At 49.4% G+C, this 18259-nt stretch overlaps 1 protein-coding gene across 1 annotated transcript in view; it reads left to right on the top strand.

The window, feature by feature from the left end:
* Positions 1-16428, top strand: part of LOC112109814 (mutS protein homolog 4) — a 68933-nt gene extending 52505 nt beyond the window's left edge. Inside the window, exons 17-20 of the mRNA XM_029912373.1 lie at positions 3782-3910; positions 5486-5660; positions 15464-15552; positions 16237-16428. Coding sequence (XP_029768233.1) covers positions 3782-3910; positions 5486-5660; positions 15464-15552; positions 16237-16428 — 585 coding nt within the window. The remainder of the gene's footprint in view (positions 1-3781; positions 3911-5485; positions 5661-15463; positions 15553-16236) is intronic.
* Positions 16429-18259: the final 1831 nt, after the last annotated feature.

The raw sequence follows: 18259 nt of genomic DNA, 5'->3' as shown, positions 1-18259 counted from the left end.
AATTGATTTCAGTTGCCACCACACAATGTATTAACGATATTGTGGATGAGGCACTTGTGGAATTGTCATCAAATGAAGACACATACCTTCTTTTCTATGCAAAAGACAGAGGCACTTTTCATTCTGCCCCCTGGAAAGGATACCGCAATCCAGATCTCTGTTTCATCACCGAAGACCAGTTGAAATCCCTCAGAATATGTCTAGCATTACTTTTGCTACTTCCTACACAGCTAGCATCGACTGGTGTTAATCCACATTGCCAGTAGTCATGTCATTGCCCAAATGGCAATAGAAGTTTCAAAGGGAAACTGGCCAGGATTCATTGCAACAATTGAGGCCACCATTGACGCAATTCCACTAAAGCCTGGAAATTTTGGTCGTTTCAGCAAACTTATCCAAATAGCTGCAAGAAAAAACATCTCTCGCAGCAATCAGAATCGATATACTCCATACGAAACCAGAAACAAAAGGCTATTAAAGAAGAACCAAATAAATACTGCAACATGCCTGCTGAAGTCACTGAATCTAGCGTGCCATCAAAGATGACTCAAGACAGTTGAAGGTCAGGATTTCACTTACTCCAGCCACAAAGCTTGGCTAATTTTGCATCAGCTTGGGGCGGCAAACCCAGGGGAACATCAAAAGCTGGTCCAATTGCAGAAACGCTTCTTATGAACTCAAAAGTACTAGGGGACAAATCAACTAAGCATAAAGTGTGCAGAGAGCTCTGACACATAGTCAGCTCACTACCTATCCCCAATCCCCGTATCATTTCCCTTCACCAAGGAGGAGGTGAATAACCTTGGAAGAATATTTCTTATATTGACAGCCAAACCAAAGCCCACTAAAGGTATGTCTACATTGCATATTCCTTTAAACGGTATATAGCATACATACACTACATGCCCTCCTCCCCCCAGCACAGGTTTAAATAGCAGTATAGACGGTGAGGTATTGTTTAGGTGAGTATAGTAAAGACATGCCTGAACCTTGTGGGTATGTACCCTACATGGCTCTCTACTCATCCAAGCAGTGACTCCCCCATCTACACTGCTATTTTTAGCAGTGTAATGTCCTGCAACTGGCTCCCCACTGCTGGAGTTTTTCCAGTTGCAGAGAAAGACTCCAGCAGCGGGAAAAGGTTCTGGCAGCTCCCCACTGCTGGAGCATTTCTCTGCCACAGGAGCTGCTGGAGCCTTTGCCCCCCATTTAAGACTCCAGCACCAGAGAGCTACACCTACTAAACATGTGGTATGCAGTGTAGACATAGCCTAAAACTGTGGTGTCAGCATATCATCTAAACAATCGAAAAACTAGGGCAGAGCTGCACATGGACTTCTGTGACTAGAAGATAAGACTGCAAAATGTCTTGATGTGATGTTAGACCAAAGCCTCACATTCCACTAGCAGAGGGGCGGGCAAACTTTTTGGCCTGAGGGCCGCATCGGGTTTCGGAAATTGTCTGGAGGGCCAGTTAGGGGAGGCTGTGCCTCCCCAAACAGCCATGCGTGGCCCGGCCCCTGCCCCCTATCCACCCCCCCCCCCCGCTTCTCACCCCCTGATGCCCCCCCGGACTCCTGCCCTATCCAACCCCCCCTGTTCCCTGACGGCCCCCCCGGGACCCCTGCACCATCCACTCCCTGTCCCCTGACCACCCCAGAACCCCCGCCCCTGACTGCCCCCCGCCACGCCATCCAACCCCTCCTCTCATTCCTGACTGCCCCCCCAGGACCCCCGCCCTATCCAACCACCCCTTCTCCCTTTCCCTTGACCGCCCCCAGAACTCCTGCCCCTGACTGCCCCCCACCGCCCATCCAACCCACCTCCTCCTTCCTGACTGCCCCCCCCGGGACTCCTGCCCCCATTAAACACCTGTGGTCCCTGCCCCCTGACCGCCCCGACCCCTATCCACACCCCTGCCCCCTGACCACCACCCCAAACTCCTCTGCCCTCTATTCAACCCCCCCTGCTCCCTGCCCCTTTACCGGTGCTCCAGCCGCGCCACCCAGAGCACCAGGACAGGCTGGAGCCAGCCACACTACCGCGCAGCACAGAGCACCGGGTCAGGCCATGGCTCTGCAGCTGCGCTGCCCCAGGAGTTGCAGCCCCGCCGCCCAGAGCATTGCGCCGGCGGTGGAGCAAGCTGAGGCTGCGGGGGAGGGGGAACAGCAGGGGAGGGGCCCGGGGCTAGCCCCCCAGGGCAGGAGCTCAGGGGCCGGGCAGGAGGGTCTCGCGGGCCGGATGTGGCCCATGGGCTGTAGTTTGCCCACCTCTGCACTAGCACCTGAAAAATATCTATGACAAAATAAAGATGTGTGTAAACCCCATCCATAAGCTGTCAGCAACAACCTGGGGAGCCGATGCAAAAAGTCTACAAACCTCTTCACTAGCCTTTGTCTACTCTGCCACAGAATACTGCTGACCCATCTAGACGCATCATTTGTCAATTCTCAGCTAAACACCATCATGCATGTCATTACAGGCACAGTAAAATCAATGCCACAACCATGGCTTCCCATACTGGCACACATCAGCCCACTCCAAATTCATTGCTACATGAGGGAAGAAGGATTTTCCGATATATGAATATCTAAATAATATATCAAGATTCCAACTCAAATCCAGAAAGCTTTTTTGGCTTGCAGTGCAAGAGTTCGAAGACTTGGTGTTCTCCCACAAAGTCAATGGCGAGCAAAGTGAAAGGACACCAGTGTTCCATACAAACACCTCATCAAGGACTCAACTGAACAACCCACTGGCTTTTCACTCACATGAAAATATGCTACACTTTGAACTGAATGTGCACATCACATGGCAGATTTGCCTCTGTCCTCCATGAATGGAGACTGATACACAATTCTATTTGTGAGTGCAGAAACAGACTTCAAGCTATGAAACACCTTATCAACTAGTGTCCCAAATAATCATATATCAGTGGTATTTCTTCCATCTACTCTGCGTCACCTGAAGCAATCAATTTGATTGCCAACTTAGATCTGGACATCTAACGATGCTGTTTTTAAGCCATATGAAAAGAAGAAGAGTTTAACCAGACCTCCATATTGCAAACAGGTATTAGTAACTAGGACAACTGGACTTCTCAGGAAGCAGGGCAGAAAAATAATACCAGTAAGTTATTTTTTAAAACTTTTCTAAAATAGGCCTGCTATAAAATAAGGTACAAAAACCCACAACCATCCTTTTCTCTACCTGTTGCTCCTCTCTATAACACCCTTCAAACTTTCTATCTTGCCTTCCATCTTCTCTTTTTTTCTTCAAGATTTTCAATGTGAGTTATGGACTTTAAGACCTGCTCCCCAACCAGCAAGCTGGAGATGAGCAGGAAGTTTTAAGAATTATTCATAATAGCTTTTCTAAAAATCATGTCACAGTTTTAAGTCCAATATCTCTGAAACCATTCCAACAGGAGTAGAAATCACTGTTCCATTGGACATTAGTCTTGATGTTTCATTAGGTATTGTACCTTAAATTATTGTTGGGCCATATCTGACTGTTGCTAGTATTCCACCTGAGACCTCATTTTGAGGAAAAATTACATATTTAGAGAGAAAGAGGCAAACAGTTTTGTGGCAGGATGTTTTGTTTGTTTTAAAATGTCAGCTGTTTGGAAGCTGCTCAGAGGTGAAAGCCATGGATCTTCTGAAGGATTCTGTTCTTTACTCACTTTACCAGTGGACTTTTTGTTGGTTTGTTTGGTTTTTTGGGGTGGGAGGGATTTAAAAATGTACTGCTAGAGATAACAAAGTATTTTTTTTCTTAGATAACATATATCATGCAAAATGCTAATGACAAATCACTCATCATAATTGATGAACTTGGCAGAGGTACCAGTACTGAAGAAGGTATTGGCATTTGTTATTCAGTGTGTGAATATCTACTGAGTTTGAAGGTATTTTTTATATTTTTTAATCATTAGTCTCTAAAATTTGTAATTGTTTTCTCACGCAGCCTTAAAATGGTACCAAATAAAAACATTTTCTCATACTCCAGTCTTCATTTTATGGACAATTCTGATCTAAATAATACGGATACACTTACTGGGATTTATGGATAGAAAAGAGATTGATCAATAGATAAGAATAAGGACAAAGATGCCATACTTCCTGCCCTTCTAGTCCTTGTCCTATCCTTACCCCATCCCATTCCAACCACACGATCATCCCTTGAACACACTCCTTCTAACCCTTGGCTCCATTCATGTTCCTTCTTGTTCTTTCCTTTGGCCAAGACTTTGCCTTGGCTTTTACAATTTGCAGTGACTATACCAAGAATGAGACTGACAACAATATCCCTAAAGTAGTTGTATGGTAATTCTATGAGAATTCTGCAGTATTTGGTTCATGAAATGAACCCTTCTGTTTGTCTTTCCGTGTTGAAAGCAAACTAACTAACCTCCTCAGTTTTGCTTGGAGATTAGAGTTTATATACCTAAATCTCCAAAGGGAGCTCCCAACTGGCTGCTCCCTTTCCAAAATATGTTGGGATCCTCCACCCCGCCCCCCACCCCCTTAACTTAAAGGTGCGTAGACAGAGTTCAGTGGCTTATCAAGAGAAGTAGAAATGGCCTTTAAGCGTGTAGGAAACTCTAATTACTTCCTAGCTATGTGATTAACTTCAGCATGTTGTCAAACTTTTGCAGACCTGGACATAGGCTGGACTCTTACCCGGGCTTATTTTGGAATACTTTTGCAGATTGGTTTGAAATGTTCAAATATTTCTCATAGTTTTAGCTGAAGGACAATATATAATATCAGAATGTTCAGGCAATTTTGTGAAAATTCTTGACAGTAATTTTGGTAAAATAGTATGAAAGTTAAGAAATTCTGTGTTAGTGGCTACATTTATATATTCCATTGGGAAAGGAATCAGATAATCCAGGTTGGGAAGATCTGTTGCGTCATCCAGTCCATCTCCCTGCCAGTAAAGGATTGTATCCTAAATTCATGTTACTGCTTATTCCCAGTCTAGTTTAAAATATGTCATGTATTGAGACTTCCATTGCTCCTCTTATGAGATTGTTCCATAGCCTAATAGATCTCTCATGTGTTTTTCTGATATACAGTCTAAATGGTCCATTTTTGATATGTCATTAGGTTGATTAAACTTACTATGTTCAGCAAACAATATCACTTAATTTAAAAATGAAAGGGCTCATTTAATATATTTTTGAAACTGCTTTAAAACTGCCTGTATTTGGAGCTTTCTTTACTATTTTGCTATAATCGTGCCCATGTTTATAGTACCAAAGAAATAGATCTCTTCATTCAATTTAATATTTTTTAGTAATTTCAGGGCATTTTTTCAAAGCAATGCATGCAGATTTAGCCATCAATTAAAGTCATATTGCTAAATCCCTGTACCCACTTTGAAAATATATATTTTAACCTTATTTTGCTTAATTATAATGAAATATGAAGGATTACTTAATATGTCATAATATTTCCCTTTCTGTTGCCTAATTTAGGCATTTACTCTATTCGCTACACATTTCCTGGAACTGTGTCACATAGATGCTTTATATCCCAATGTGGAAAACAACCATTTTGAAGTGCAACATGTGAAAAACAGTGCTGGAAATAAGGAAAAAATTACTTATACTTACATACTTTCGAAAGGACACACAGAGGAAAAAAACTATGGTAATGGACTTCAGTATTGATATTAATAACTTATTAAAAAGTACATAAGATATATTAAACTATTAGGGTCTAACATTCCTACTATCCACTGACATCACTCCATATTGTGAATAATTTTTTACGTAGTAACTGTTCTTCTTCGAGTGATTGCTCATGTGTATTCCACTATAGGTGTGCGTGCTTGCCACATGCATCGGTACCAGAAGTTTTTCCCTTAGCAGTAGCCGTAGTGGGGGAGCACCGCTGCGACCCCTGGAGTGGCGCCTGCATGCTCCCCCCACCCTCAGTTCCTTCTTGCCGCCAGTGAAGGTAGTCGGAACTTGCTCCAGCTCTGCTGCAGCGCTTCTAGCCTTAGTAGTACTCAGTTCACTGAACTTTTCCTTTTTGAACTTCTCTGCCTGGCTCGGGGCATGCCTCGTGGCCCAGGCTTCAAGTCCTGCGACTCTTGTCGCAATTCTATGCCCAGAAGCGATCCGCACGTTAAGTGTCTTCGCTGTCTGGGCAAGTCTCACGTTACTGAAAGGTGCAAAATCTGCCACTCCTTCAAGCCGCGTACGAAGAAGGAGCGTGAGATCCGACTCCGAGCGCTTTTAATGGAGTCGGCATTGGCCCCGGCACCGACGCATCGAGCCGGTACCGCGCCGGGCTCCGCGTCGTCAACACGCGGTGAAGTGCCTCCCGCGTGCCGCTCCGAATCGGCGCCCGGCACCGCGTCATCGGTATGCAGTGAGGCACCGTCGACGTCCTGGCACCGTTCCCCTGCTAAAAAGATGGGGAAATCGCTGAAGCACCGGGAGAAGAGTAAGGGGGAGGCTAGACCCGTGTTGGGCAGCCCGCGATCCCCACCGGGACAGAGACCTCCGACTCACACTGAGCGGAGTAGTCCAGTCCCGTCCGCACGAGCCTCTCCGGAGGTGTGCATGCCCTCGACACCAGAGGCAGCTCAGGCCGCGTGTGACATCCTGACGCTCCCGGTGCCCGCGGCGTCGCAGCAGTCGGCTCCCTGGTCCTATGGGAAGCCGTCTTTGTCTGCCCATCACCCTTCCATGGAGGACTCGGAAGTCGAGCCGCCTTCTCGGGTTGAGGCATCTACCAGACCCTCACAGCGCACGTCGACTCCGCAACCCGACCCCGCCATGAGCGTCTCCAACTCGTCTGGTCCCAACTGTCGTCATCCCGGTAGAAAGAGGCAACACCAGACCTCTTCGTACAGTGACTCCGACAGGAGCGGGTCGGGGAGCCGTCGGCACCGCCATTCCCGCTCCAAGGCCTGGCACCGCGGAGCGCACCGAGATCCCCCGGCACCCAGGCACCACGGCCACAGGCGCCGCGGTCGGTCCCGAGTCAGCTTCTCGGAGGTGTGTGTGTCATCCTCCTCCTCATCGAGGTCTCGGGGCAGGAGCCATCGTGATCGGGACCATTCCAGCTGTTCCCACGGCACCGTGCGTTCCTCCCGCACCTCGGTGTCGACACGCAGCCGCCTGTCCCGGAGCCGCGCCGCGCCACCAGACCAACCAGTGCCTCTGGCACCTGATGTGTCTCTGCTCCAGGCAGTTCCGTGGCAGGGTCAGTGGTGCCAGCTAGCGCCATGGCCTCAGGCACCGGCGCCCCCTGGTCCTCGCTCCTTGGTGGGTGCCTCGCAGGGCCACCTTCTGTCCCCTCGGTACCGTGACCAAGCCGTCGGTGCCGATCCCCTGATGCCGGCCCCGGTACCGGACCACGAAATAGAGCCCACGGTGCCGCTGGTCGTCGACGTTGCCATCCCTTCCACCTCCGTGGCGCAGGGCGACTTGGTGGCGGTGCCGCCTCCTCCATCTTCACAAGAGGACTTTAAGGCACACCAAGAGCTGCTTCAGAGGGTGGCAGCCAATCTCGAGCTCCGGGCCGAGGAGATGGAGGAGCCCTCCAACACACTTTTTAATGTCCTCACCTCCTTGGTCCCGGGGCGTGTAGCGCTCCCATTCCACCAAGGAGTTGCTAATATCACCGCTGGCCTCTGGCAAACCCCGGCCTCTCTTGCCCCTATTTCGAAGAAGGTCGAGAGGAAGTACTTCGTCCCTGCGAAGGGTCTCGAGTACCTCTACACCCATCCAGCCCCGAACTCACTGGTGGTAGAGTCTGTCCACCATCGCGAGAGAACTGGTCAGCAGGCGCCCACGCCCAAGGATAAGGACGCTCGTAGATTTGACTCATTTGGACGGAAGTCGTATTCGTCCACGTGTTTCCAGCTCAGGGTGGCCAACCATCAGGCACTCCTGAGCCGATACGAGTTCAACCTTTGGGGGTCTCTCCCCAGGTTCGAGACCTTCATCTCTGATCCCAAGCTAAAGGATTTCCGGGCGCTCGTCCAGGAAGGAACGACTGCGGCCAACGCGGCTCTACAGGCTGCTTCGGACGTGGCAGACATGGCCGCTCGCTCCTTGGCCACGGCTGTTTCCATGCAGCGCGCATCTTGGCTTACCCTCTCCGGCCTCTCGTCTGAGTCTCAGGCCATAATGCAGGACCTGCCATTTGATGGCAAGGCCCTTTTTGCCGACCAAACTGATACCCATCTGCATGAGATGAAGGACTCCTGCACTACCCTGCAGACGCTGGGCCTGTACGTCCCGCTGACAAAGGACAAGCCCAGGACTCAACCCCCCGCTCCGCAAGGTAGGGGTAGATATGAACCCCCGCCAAAGCGGCAAAGGGACCAGAGGCGTCGGTCACGCCGCCAATCCCGCTCGGCCCAGCAACCTGGGGCTTCGAAGGGCAAGCGCCCTGGGAAATGGCGTTTTTGACTTGTTGCGGGGGGTCACCGGGCCTGTTGCCAGTGTTCCCCCCACCCAGTTAATAAAGTTACCCTTTTTCAACCGTTTATCGGCTTTCCGACTCCAATGGTCCAGTATTACAATGGATCAATGGGTCCTCATTACCATCTCCCAGGGATACAGGCTGCAGTTCCTCTCAGCCCCTCCGGATTGCCCCCCGTCTGGGTACCAGACCGGGGACCCGGAGCATGCCCTCCTCCTCCGCCAGGAGGTAGAGCGCCTTCTCTTCCTGGGAGCGGTAGAAAGGGTACCTCGGGAATACCGGGACAAAGGGTTTTACTCCAGGTATTTCCTCATCCCCAAGGCAAAGGGCGGGCTCTGGCCCATCCTCGACCTGCGGAACCTCAACCAGTTTCTGGTGCGTTACAAATTCCGCATGGTTTCCCTGGCCTCTATAATTCCATGTCTAGACCAGGGGGATTGGTTTACGTCACTGGACCTTCAGCATGCGTACTTTCACATCCACATTTTCGAGGGTCACAGGTGCTTCCTTCGTTTCCTGGTGGGGCAGGACCACTACCAGTTTACGGTCCTCCCTTTTGGCCTCTCTACGGCCCCCAGGGTGTTTACGAAGTGTATGGCCGTGGTTGCAGCTCACCTCAGGAGGAAAGGGCCGCAGATCTTCCCCTACCTAGACGACTGGCTGCTCAAGGGCCGGTCCCGGTCTTTGGTGCAGCAGCAGACGAGCTTCCTCCTCGGCGCCTGCGGTGCGCTCGGCCTGCTGGTAAACGAGGAGAAATCCATGTTGGTCCCAGTTCAGCGCATAACCTTTATAGGCGTGCTGTTAGATTCCCGGACGGCCACGGCCTCCCTTCCGCGGGACAGGCTCGAGATGCTCGAAGCTCTCATCGCCTCGATCACGGCCTCTCCGGCAACTACGGCATGGGCGTGCCTTCAAATCCTGGGCCACATGGCAGCATGCACCTATGTGGTGCGACATGCCATGCTCCGAATGAGGCCCCTCCAGCTTTGGCTGGCCTCCCGGTACTCTCAGGCCAGCCAAAGGCTGGGCAAGGTTGTCACGGTACCACCCGCGGTGCTGGCGAACCTTCAATGGTGGACCTTCCCGAGCAACATGGGTATTCCTTTCCGAGAGCCTCCTCCCTCCCTCGATTTGGTGTCCGACGCCTCGGACCTGGGCTGGGGAGACCACATGGGGTTGTTCAGGACCCAGGGTATGTGGTCCCCCGAGGAACGGACCCTGCACATAAATGTCAGGGAGCTCAGGTCCGTATGCCTAGCGTGCGTGGCCTTCTGCCAGCACATACGCGGGAAGGTGGTCAGAATCCTCACGGACAACACAACTGCCATGTATTTCATCAACAAGCAGGGTGGCACAAGCTCCTGGGCACTATGCCAGGAAGCCCAGTTCCTGTGGGAGTTTTGTATAGCCCACAGCATACTCCTGCGGGCCTTCTACCTGCCCGGCAAGAGCAACACCCTCGCGGACCGCCTGAGCAGGGTATTCTCCCAGCAGCACGAGTGGTCCCTGCACAGGGAGGTAGCCAAGGGGATCTTCCTACAGTGGGGTGCTCCCCAGGTAGACTTGTTCGCCACCGCTCAGAACCGGCAGTGTCCCCGGTTTTGCTCCAGAGCAGGAGTGGGCGACGGAGCAGTATCAGATGCATTCTGCTTCCATGGTCGGGGCCCCTGTTGTACGCCTTCCCTCCCTTTCCCCTAATAGGCAGGGTCCTCCAGAAGGTGAAGTTAAACCGGGTAAGGGTTATCCTCATAGCCCCGTCAACACTGGTACGGGACCCTACTTCAACTTTCAACGGCCCCACCCCGCAGGCTCCCGCTCCGCCCCGATCTCCTCTCTCAAGACCAGGGTCGTCTCCTCCATCCCAACATAGCTGCGCTCCACCTGACAGCGTGGCTGCTCCGTGGCTAACCGAGGAGGAACACGTGCTCTGCGGGAGTGAGATCTGTCCTGCTAGAGAGTAGGAAACCTTCCATGCGTCGGGCCTACCTCGCTAAATTGTGTAGGTTCTCTTGGTGGGCGAGGAATAGAGGTTCCTCTCCCTCTTCCGCCTCTATCCACTTGGTTCTGGATTACCTCCTCTCCCTGCGGACCCAGGGGCTAGCCCCCTCTTCTATCAGGGTGCACCTGGCGGCCATCTCGGCCTTCCACCCTCCAGTGATGGGACAGTCGGTGTTCTCCCACCACATGACTTCCAGGTTTCTGCGGGGTTTGGATAGGGCGTTCCCTTATGCTAGACCCCCGGTCCCTCCCTGGGATCTGAACCTGGTATTGTCACGCCTCACAGGGCCTCCCTTTGAGCCTTTAGCCACCTGCTCATGGTCCCACCTCTCCTGGAAGGTGGCGTTCCTGGTGGCCATCACTTCAGCCCGCTGGATCTCCGAGCTTAGGGCTTTGACTTCTGAACTGCCGTATACGGTCTTCCATAAGGATAAGGTTCAGCTCCGCCCTCACCCTGCTTTTTTGCCAAAGGTGGTCTCGGCTTTTCACATGGATCAGGATATTTTCCTCCCGATCCTCTGCCCTAAGCCCCATTCCTCCTATGAGGAACGCCGCCTGCACATGTTAGACGTGCGCAGAGCGCTGGCCTTTTACCTGGAAAGAACCAGGCCATTTAGGAAGTCCCCCTAGCTTTTCATTGCTTCGGCCGAGCGCATGAGGGGGCAACCGGTGTCCATCCAGCGGATCTCCCGCTGGATCACCTCGTGCATTCGCACCTGTTATGACTTGGCAGGGGTTCCCCCACCTCCTATTGTGACGGCGCATTCGACGAGGTCCCAGTCCTCGTCTGCAGCCTTTCTGGCTCATGTCCCCATTCAGGACATCTGTAGGGCTGCTACGTGGTCCTCTGTCCATACTTTTGCATCGCACTATGCGATCGTCTCCCAATCAAGGGATGACGCCAGGTTTGGTAGGGCGGTGCTTCGCCCTGGTAACCCTTAAACCTTTACCTTTAAACTCCTACCCGCCTCCATCAGGGTTAGCTTGGAGTCACCTATAGTGGAATACACATGAGCAATCACTCAAAGAAGAAAGGACAGTTACCTGTTCTGTTACTGGCGTTCTTTGAGATGGGTTGCTCAGGTGTATTCCACATCCCACCCTCCTTCCCACTGGCGGAGTTGTCTGGCAAGAAGGAACTGAGGGTGGGGGGGAGCACGCAGCCCCCTTTATGGCGCGATATGTCGGCGCCACTCCAGGGGTCGCAGCGGTGCTCCACCACTACGGGTACTGCTAAGGGAAAAACTTCCGGTACTGATGCACGTGGCAAGCACGTACACCTATAGTGGAATACACCTGAGCAACACATCTCGAAGAACGCCAGTTACGGAACAGGTAACTGTCCTTTACAAGTTCAGCGGTGGCCTAGAAGAACTTCATCATGCCACTGAAGATGCCATTGCTTGGCTAGACAACTATGCACTTGCTAAATAAATAAACAGGTTAAAATACTGTTCCACTTATTTTTGTATTTTAAATAGTTGTGTAATAAGGTAGTTATTTTGTGTCCACAGTATGAAAAACTTAATTGTCTAATAAAATGATCTTTCTGCTCTCAGACTTCACCTGGCATCTTCAACTGGTTGAGAACACAGTGACCTGTGAACACAGTTTTTAAGGTCAGGCTTGACAAAGCCCTGGCTGGGATGATTTAGTTGGGAATTGGTCCTGCTTTGAGCAGGGGGTTAGACTAGATGACCTCCTGAGGTCCCTTCTAACCCTGATATTCTATGATTCTATGACCTGAGTTGGGTCACGCTGAGCACATAATAGCTGTACTGAGTGCTCTGCATTGGTTTCCTGTTTGATTATGGGAGCAATTCAAGGTGCTGTGAGATAGTCTTAAATGGATGCCTGCACATTCAAGACTTATCTGAGAGCTGCCTCTTTTGTATTTGCTCATATAGGATGATATAAAAAAGTTAACTAAAAGCTGTACCCATTTGGCTCATCCTAAATGAATGAAGTTTTATTAAAAATGACAAATTAATGTTCATAGATGTGTGCCTCAGTTTATTTATGCAGAGAGGTGCTTTTTATCCTTTGAAATGTCAAAACTGTGTTCTTGGGAAAGTGGGTTCATTTATCCTTTAAATTTAATATAAACTGTAGTGAAGCAGACTGTGTAACAGATTAAAACATTTTATTTGTGTCTCATTGTCATCCATTCATTTCTTTATAGACCCATAATCCTTCAGGGAGTGAAAAGAATCCACATAATGTTTCTGAGGGCTGGTCTACACTACCCCTTATGTTGATATAACTTATGTCACTCAGGGATGTAAAAAAGACACCCCCCCTGAGCGATGCAAGTTACATTGACCTAAGTGCTGGTGTGGGCAGCAGTACATCAGTGGGAGACGCTCTCCTGCCAACATAGTTACCACCTCTCACGGAGGTGGAGTAATTATGCTGATGGGAGAGCTCTCTCCTGTCAGCATAGTGTGTCTTTACCAGACACACTACAGTGGAGCAGCTGCATCAATGCAGCTGCGCTGATGTGGTGCTTCTAATGTAGACTAGGTATAAATGCTAGATTTTGTAGTTGGATCCCTGATTTAGCTGGTTTAATCAATAGGGAGTTGTCTCACAACACACAATTTTTACAAGTCTGAGATAGCTGAAGACTATAAATTATTCGAGTTAAAGTTAGAATTAATTTAATATAAAATGTTCCTTCTATGCCTTTATCAAAATTTCACTGCTAATTTGCCTCACATTGGTAACACAAGGCCAGTTTTGGGGATTTTTTACAAGATGAGTTCTGAAGAATTATACATAGATTTATAGGACTGGAAGAATTCATGTCCCCCGCAGATTTCTTTGCTTCCCCACAGAAAAATGACTTTCTGACAGGGAAGAGCAGTCACGCGCCACTCCCTAGCTGTGCAGGTACATTGTTTCAGGCACCCAGAGCAGCCGGCAGAGAGGTAAATCACCACAGGGCTGGGGACACCCCAGCCAGTGACTTCTACTCTGAGCCGGATCAGCTGCTAGTCCCGGCTGGGCTGGAAGCAGGAGAGGACGGGACTTCCTCTTCCCCTACAAGGAGTGGGTGAGGCTGTGTCAGACCAACCCCCAGAAACCTCCCGCAGCTGCAGGAAGCTCAGCATCCTCCCCTGCTTCCTGCCCCCATCGCTCCTCAGCTGTGGGGGGGGAGGGGTCACTGTACGGGGAGCTGCTCGCCCATCCCCCCGACCTCCCATACCCAGACACCCCTGCCAAGCCTGACCCTCACCCAGAACCCCCCTGGCCTTTCATATCTGAACCTCATCCCAACCCCTGCATCTGGAGGCCCCCTGCACCCAGAACCCCTGCCTCTGGACTCCCACTCCTGCACCCAGACCACCCCCACTGAGCTTCCTGCACTCAAACTCCCATCCTCCCATGCCACTGGCCCCCAACTAGCTCCACCCAGACCTCCACCCCACCAAGCCCCACTCCCCCAGAACCCAGACCCCTCTGCTGAGCCCCAACCACTTTCACCTGGAAGCCCGTGCAGAGTCCCATTGCCCCTGCACATGGAAGCCCCCCAATGAGCCTCTTTGAATCCAGATCCCCTCACACCTAGATCCCCAACTGAGCTGCCTGCACCCAGATTGTCCCACCAGAATCCTCTCACTCCACACCTGGATCCCTCCCACACTGAGTCCCTCCACACTTGGATCTTGCCTGGTTGAGCCTGTCTGCCCCACATCTGGGGCAGAGGGGCAGGGCCCCAGGGTGTTTCTGGGGCAGGCCCAGGCCTTGTGCTGTGTCAGGGTTGGGTGCAGTCTCACCACTGAGTCCCGGGGAGTGGGGAGGCTGCAGGGTGATCTCCCACCTTCGTACAGCCGATGGCCTGTGCACCCCACTGCCATGCTGTAGTCTCTGCATTTATTTATTGACAAATAAAACTTGCAGAATTTTAAACTGTGCAGAATTTTTAATTTTTTGGTGCAGAATGCCTTCAGGAGTAGTGTTCAGTTGAGGCACCTGGTCTGCCAGCATCACTGGGGGATTTAAGGACTCCTAGGAGCCTTGCTGTTTCCTCTCAGCTTTCAGGGGAGGCAGAAGCATGCAGCCCAGCTATTGAAAAGAGAAGCTTTTCAGCAGCTGTTGGATTGGATTAGGCCTCAAGTTCTCCTAGACCAGTTAAGGGATGGAGGAAGAATCAAACATCACAGTCTTGGGAGCAGGACAGGCATCAGTGATACTCTGTCCCTCTTCCCAAAGACAAATGGCTCATCAGGTGAGAGACTGGAACACACAGAGTCTCAACCATTTTCACTGACCCTGGAAACCGGCCACTCAAATTCTGCTCTCCACCTCATTCTCCTCACTGAGTAAGGCTCCTTCTGTCTAGGATTGTCATCTCCGAGGTACAAAAAAACAGGACGTCCAAGATGATGTCCTGAGCCCATAAAAATGTATGGCTGACAGCGTGTATTGATCACCCTTACAGATTTCCTGGGACATTATCTCAGGAAAGGACGAACCGGAGAAAATCTGGACAGGTGGCAACCCTACTTTTGTTCCACACCCAGCTCTTCTCTCTTCTCTATTGGATCAGACTTAAGTGAAGGCTGCTAAACCCACTTCCCAACTTTTGTTCTACAATCCTCTTAGTGAGGGATTCTTCTTCCTACTCTGTAGACTTTGCCCCTCTTTCAGTAATGGAAAAAGAGCTGCCTATTCACAACCCTAGTATTACAGCTGATGCATCTGAGCATAAGCAGTTAGTGACATCAGCAGTTAGCTTGTGTCATAATAGCTATTGTGAATACATAGAATATATATGTTTTAGAGCAGGCATCATCACAGACCCTGAATAACTTGATTTAATCCCAGCTCTTCATAAGTCATACTGCTAGGAAAATTATTGAGTTCAGATACAGAGGAGAGGAAACTTGTAGGGGAATTAAATAAAAATTCTTTTTGAAAAAATTCATTTTAGAGTGACATTTTGATTAAGGTAAGCATTCATTCTGGCACAGACAGTAAAGGACTACTTCATATTTTTTTATATTTAGGATTAAAAGCTGCAGAAGTTTCTTCTCTACCACCATCAATAATTTTGGATGCAAAGGAGATCACAACTCATATTGCTAGACAAATTTTGGTATGTAGTAGTAATTTGCAGTAGTCCAATTATAATCTTATAAAACACATACCTTCAATATATTCTCGTGTATTGTCTATTGTTTGATAAAAATGTAAGTAACTCAATGATATATTACAGAGGTACATAAGTATGGCACATAAAAATAAGATCTAATGATATAGGGCAACTGTGTTACTGGTTATTGGGAATTTTTAAAGAAAATCAGTTTTACTTTTAACAAATTTGCTAATAAAATTACTGCGAGAAAGGGAGAGAAGGATTTTATTTTATTTTATTTTCAAAAAGCTTCTTTATTTCATGAACTGTTGCGAAAAAATAAATAAATATGTAATTTATTTATATAACCTTTGTAACCTTTCACCAGAATTTTACAGACTAAGAAGCTGTTCCTAGGATAGATTTCAAACAGATTTCTCAGTTCATTCTGGTGTTAGGTCAAGAAACTAAACATTATGTTTTTGGGAGCAGTTTTAATGGGTTTTACTGAAGATCACTGTCAAATGACAACACAGAGCTCTGTCATTACTATTATGAAGTACTAGACAAGGTCCTAGATAGAATCTGCAAACGGTATATCAGCAGACTCAGATATGGGACAGGCAGAAAACAGCCAACATTACTACTTCAATAAATGAATATCTGTGTTCACATTTTAATGTATGTGTTTATTTTTAACAACAGCAAAAGCAAAGAACCACTCCTGAGACATTAAGACAAAGGGCTGTATACCATCTAGCAACAAGGCTGGTTCAAACTGCAAGGAACTCTCGATTGGATCCAGACAGTTTGCGAATATTCTTGAAAGGCCTGAAAAAAAAGTATGAAGCTGATTGTCCTGTGTCTGGACAAGCACAAACTGAAGATGGACAGTAATTTATAGCTTACACCGATGGACTAATTTATTTGGTGCGGGCCAGAATATTTATTTTCTGTATCACTGACATGTAATGTTTTTTATTTTTTAAAATCTTTGATTCTCATCATAAATTATATTCACTACTGAAGCACCACATTCCCTATATGTGGGTATAAATAGTTATTCCTCTGAAGAATTTTTTTGGAGCAAATTTTAAACAGAAGCATTTATTTTGTATAAATAGTATAACTATGAAACAATTTTTTTCCATATGACTCTTGATATGTCAGTGATGGCCAAAAGTCCCTATATGCTTTCTTCTGAAGAGATTGAGGGCAGGGGGCCCCACTCCATTTTGCTAGAGATGGTGGAGACACTACTCCAACTCTTCTCTAGCAACAGAGGATGGTGAATAGGGGTATGTCTACACTACGAGAGTAGTTCGATTTTACTTAAATCCAATATGTGGAATCGATATTACAAAGTCGAACGTGTGTATCCACACTAAGGGCAGTAATTCGACTTTGTGAGTCCACACTAACGGGGCAAGCGTCGACATTGGAAGCGGTGCACTGTGGGCAGCTATCCCACAGTTCCCGCAGTCCCCGCTGCCCATTGGAATTCTGGGTCGAGCCCCCAATGCCTGCTGGGGAAAAAAATGTGTCGAGGGTGGTTTTGGGTAACTGTCGTCATCCAACCGTCACTCCCGCCCTCCCTCCCTGAAAGCGCCGGCGGGCAATCATTTCGCGCGCTTTTCTGGTGAGTGACCGCGCGGACGCCACAGCACTGTGAGCATGGAGCCCGCTGCGACCATCGCTGCAGTTATGGCCGTTTTCAACACCTCGCACCTTATCGTCCACCTTTTCCAGAGGCAGATGCTGAGAAATCGGGCGAGGAGGCTACTGCATCACGGTGAGGACATGAAGTCTGAGAGTGGCACAGACCTCTCACAAAGCACGGGACCCCGTGCCGTGAACATCATGGTGACAATGGGTCATGTTGATGCTGTGGAACGGCGATTCTGGGCCCGGGAAACAAGCACGGACTGGTGGAACCGCATAGTGCTGCAGGTCTGGGATGAATCACAGTGGCTGCGAAACTTTCGGATGCGGAAGGGAACTTTCCTGGAACTTTGTGAGCTGCTGTCCCCTGCCCTGAAGCGCAAGGACACCCGGATGCGAGCAGCCCTGACTGTCCAGAAGCGAGTGGCCATAGCCCTCTGGAAGCTTGCAACGCCAGACAGCTACCGGTCAGTCGCGAACCACTTTGGTGTGGGCAAATCTACCGTGGGGGTTGCTGTGATGCAAGTAGCCAACGCAATCGTTGAGCTACTGCTGTCAAAGGTAGTGACCCTTGGAAACGTGCAGGTCATCATAGATGGCTTCGCTGCGATGGGATTCCCAAACTGCGGTGGGGCTATAGATGGAACTCACATCCCTATCCTGGGACCGGACCACCAGGCCAGCCAGTACATTAACCAAAAGGGCTACTTTTCAATGGTGCTGCAAGCACTGGTGGACCATAGGGGACGTTTTACAAACATCAACATCGGATGGCCGGGCAAGGTTCATGACGCTCGTGTTTTCAGGAACTCTGGTCTGTTTAGACGGCTGCAGGAAGGTATTTACTTCCCGGACCACAAAATAACTGTTGGGGATGTGGAGATGCCTATAGTGATCCTCGGGGACCCAGCCTACCCGCTAATGCCCTGGCTCATGAAGCCCTATACAGGTGCCCTGGACACTGAAAAAGAACTCTTCAACTACCGTCTCAGCAAGTGCAGAATGGTGGTGGAGTGTGCTTTTGGACGTCTCAAGGGGAGATGAAGAAGCTTACTGACTCTCTCTG

The sequence above is a fragment of the Terrapene carolina genome, unplaced genomic scaffold (genome assembly GCF_002925995.2).
Source record: "Terrapene carolina triunguis isolate 2854851 unplaced genomic scaffold, T_m_triunguis-2.0 Scaffold210, whole genome shotgun sequence".
NCBI lineage: Eukaryota > Metazoa > Chordata > Testudines > Emydidae > Terrapene > Terrapene triunguis.
This window is presented reverse-complemented; position numbering and strand designations above follow the sequence as displayed.